The sequence below is a fragment of the Etheostoma cragini genome, chromosome 5 (assembly GCF_013103735.1).
Source record: "Etheostoma cragini isolate CJK2018 chromosome 5, CSU_Ecrag_1.0, whole genome shotgun sequence".
Taxonomy (NCBI): domain Eukaryota; kingdom Metazoa; phylum Chordata; class Actinopteri; order Perciformes; family Percidae; genus Etheostoma; species Etheostoma cragini.
In genome coordinates this window covers 30,467,112-30,469,868 of record NC_048411.1, presented here as the reverse complement: position 1 = coordinate 30,469,868, position 2,757 = coordinate 30,467,112, and the positions used below count along the sequence as shown (strand labels likewise).

The 2,757-nt window shown below is 46.5% G+C and overlaps 1 protein-coding gene across 1 annotated transcript in view; it reads left to right on the top strand.

The window, feature by feature from the left end:
- The window catches only part of LOC117945069 (tetratricopeptide repeat protein 28-like), a 210,715-nt gene that overhangs the window by 184,940 nt on the left and 23,018 nt on the right, over window positions 1–2,757 (top strand). The window contains exon 17 of the mRNA XM_034872322.1: window positions 788–869. Coding sequence (XP_034728213.1) covers window positions 788–869 — 82 coding nt within the window. The remainder of the gene's footprint in view (window positions 1–787; window positions 870–2,757) is intronic.

Genomic DNA, 2,757 nt, shown 5'->3' with positions numbered 1-2,757 from the left:
CAACAACAAGCTCAGGGTTACAAGAGACACACAACAACAAGCACAGGGTTACAACAGACACACAACAACAAGCTCAGGGTTAAAATATTAAAAGACAAAATAAAACATCTGGTTCATTTTCAATATAAAATACAGCGTGCTCACGGCGGATCATGTGTCCCTGCAGTACACCTGGAAAACACACCACCGAGTTGTTCCCCCCTCTACTCCTCTGGATGGAAACTAACCGGTGGTGGTTTTGTGGTTCTATTCTACGAGATCTCGCGAGATCTCGTGGGTCCTCGAGACTTCAACTGTCAGTCCACAGCCGTTCCGGACTTGGTGGAAATCAAGAGTGAGAGAGATTTGCTGGAATGGGGTTGGTTGGAACAGTGGAAATACAAAACTAGACGACTTTTGATAGTTTTTTTTATTTCTGTCGACTTTGAATATCTGTGTGTTTTTCGACATTGATGAAATCAGGGATTCTGGGGAGTTTGGCGATGGCGATTTCGGAGCTGGGAAAACAAAAATGATCCTACTCTTTAAAAAAAAAGCTCTATGTCTGTAGAGACACTTAGAATAATCTGAGTCTGTCAGCGACACCAACAGAACTTTAAAGTGGATGGATCTTAACTAACTAACGATGCACATTCGCCCTACAGGGATCCTTTGCAGCTTCCTTAATACTGGACCAGTTTCAAGGATCCTGTCAGTCACTTAGACACAAAAACATGGGAAAGTAGGCTTCATGTTGAGGTTAGGTTTGCCCTTTAAGTTGTTTTGATCCCCCTACGTCAGCTTGTAGCCCTCAGGGTGAACCGGTGGAGGGAAAGGACGCTGTTGTAAAACGTCAGATGGTTATTCATGGACTGCTCCAGATGACCTTGGTAACGACCCCCAACCCACTTCAAACCTAATTTGTGTAGGCTCGAATTGAGATTCATAAAACATCCGTACGAGAGAGCGCTTGACCTCATGTTCCTCATTCTCTGTGCATTTAAACCCAGATTTAGTCGGACGCCGTCGCTGTGATCCCGGCGTTCACCGGGACACGCACACGCACGTGTCCTGATTGTAATCAGCTGTTTCTACCGCTCACGCTCTCTCTGAGAGGCGCTCACGTTCAAATCTGCGATAAGGAGAACATGAATCAATAGTCATGTTTACCTGAGTGAGAGCGGTCTGCAGGTACGTTGGTATCAAGCTCTGCACGCAGTTCAGATTCAGTGTGACACCGATAATCAGTTAACTCGTCAGATTAAAGGGCGCCCGGGTAGCTCAGCTGGTAGAGCGGGCGCCCATTTACTGGGACTTACTCCTCGACCTGCGGCCCTTAGCTGCATCTCATTCCCCCCCCCCCACCCCCCTCTTTCCCCTGTCATTTCTTCAGCTGTCCTGTAAAAATTAAGGTTGAAAATGCCCCAAAAATGCCCAAAAAATAATAATAAAAAAAAACTCAGTTAAAAGCCCAGTATGGAAGCAAATAAAACATTTTTTTAAATTTAACAGCCACTGAATATTTAATTTTAGTAGTATTAGTATGTTACTTGGAAATTATCTGGATTATTTATTTATTTTGAATTCTTAGAAAAAAAAAAAAAAAATGAAATTTCTTGATTTGCAATTACAAATGCTGAATTTTAATTTTGTTGTTTTTTCGATGATGCGGCTGATTTTTATCCCCCTTTGGTAACCTTTCCGTTGCCTTTTTGCCGCCCTTTTTGTAGCCATTTTGTCGCCTTTTCACCGCCTTTCATCGCCTTTTCAGATGTCCGTCCCCGTCCTCTGTCTCTGTGTTGGCGCTCTAACCTGCGGCTGATTTCTGAGGACTATGGTTACCTGGTCCTCAGGTCTCTGCAGGGTAAATCCAGACAGCTAGCTAGACTATCTGTCCAACTGAGGACTATGGTTACCTGGTCCTCAGGTCTCTGCAGGGTAAAACCAGACAGCTAGCTAGACTATCTGTCCAATCTGAGGACTATGGTTACCTGGTCCTCAGATCTCTGCAGGGTAAATCCAGACAGCTAGCTAGACTATCTGTCCAATCGAAGTTTTATTTTGACAACTAAACCTACTTATGATAGTACACGTATTCCACAGAAACCAGTTCCTTCCTGAGGCAGTTTTGCAGCAGAACCGTTTTAAAGAAGTTCCACTAACAACAGAGCATGTTCTTCTCCCATCCTGGGGATGCTGTGTGGACTAGCCAGACCTTCCCCTGCAGCTCTGTGGAGGAAGGTCTGGCGATGCGAGACTAGTGACAGAGAAACTTGAGACTGCAATCTGGAGAATGTGGCTGATTTTTAGCTGAACCCCACCAGAGTCGGGTCACTGCAGAAGCAACACATTTGGGATTGTTTCCCTTTCATCTGGAGGGGGGTCAGGCCCAAAGAAACTACCACTGCAGCAATCCGCCAACAGTCCTATCAGCAGAATCAGCCTGAGACCAGCAGAATCAGCCTGAGACCAGCAGAGGCAGCCTTAGACCAGCAGAATCAGCCTGAGACCAGCAGAGGCAGCCTGAGACCAGCAGAATCAGCCTGAGACCAGCAGAATCCGCCTGAGACCAGCAGAGGTAGCATGAGACCAGCAGGATCAGCCTGAGACCAGCAGAATCAGCCTGAGACCAGCAGAATCAGCCTGAGACCAGCAGAGGCAGCCTGAGACCAGCAAAATCAGCCTGAGACCAACAGAATCCACCTGAGACCAGCAGAGGCAGCCTGAGACCAGCAGAATCAGCCTGAGACCAGCAGAGGCAGCCTGAGACCAGCAGAA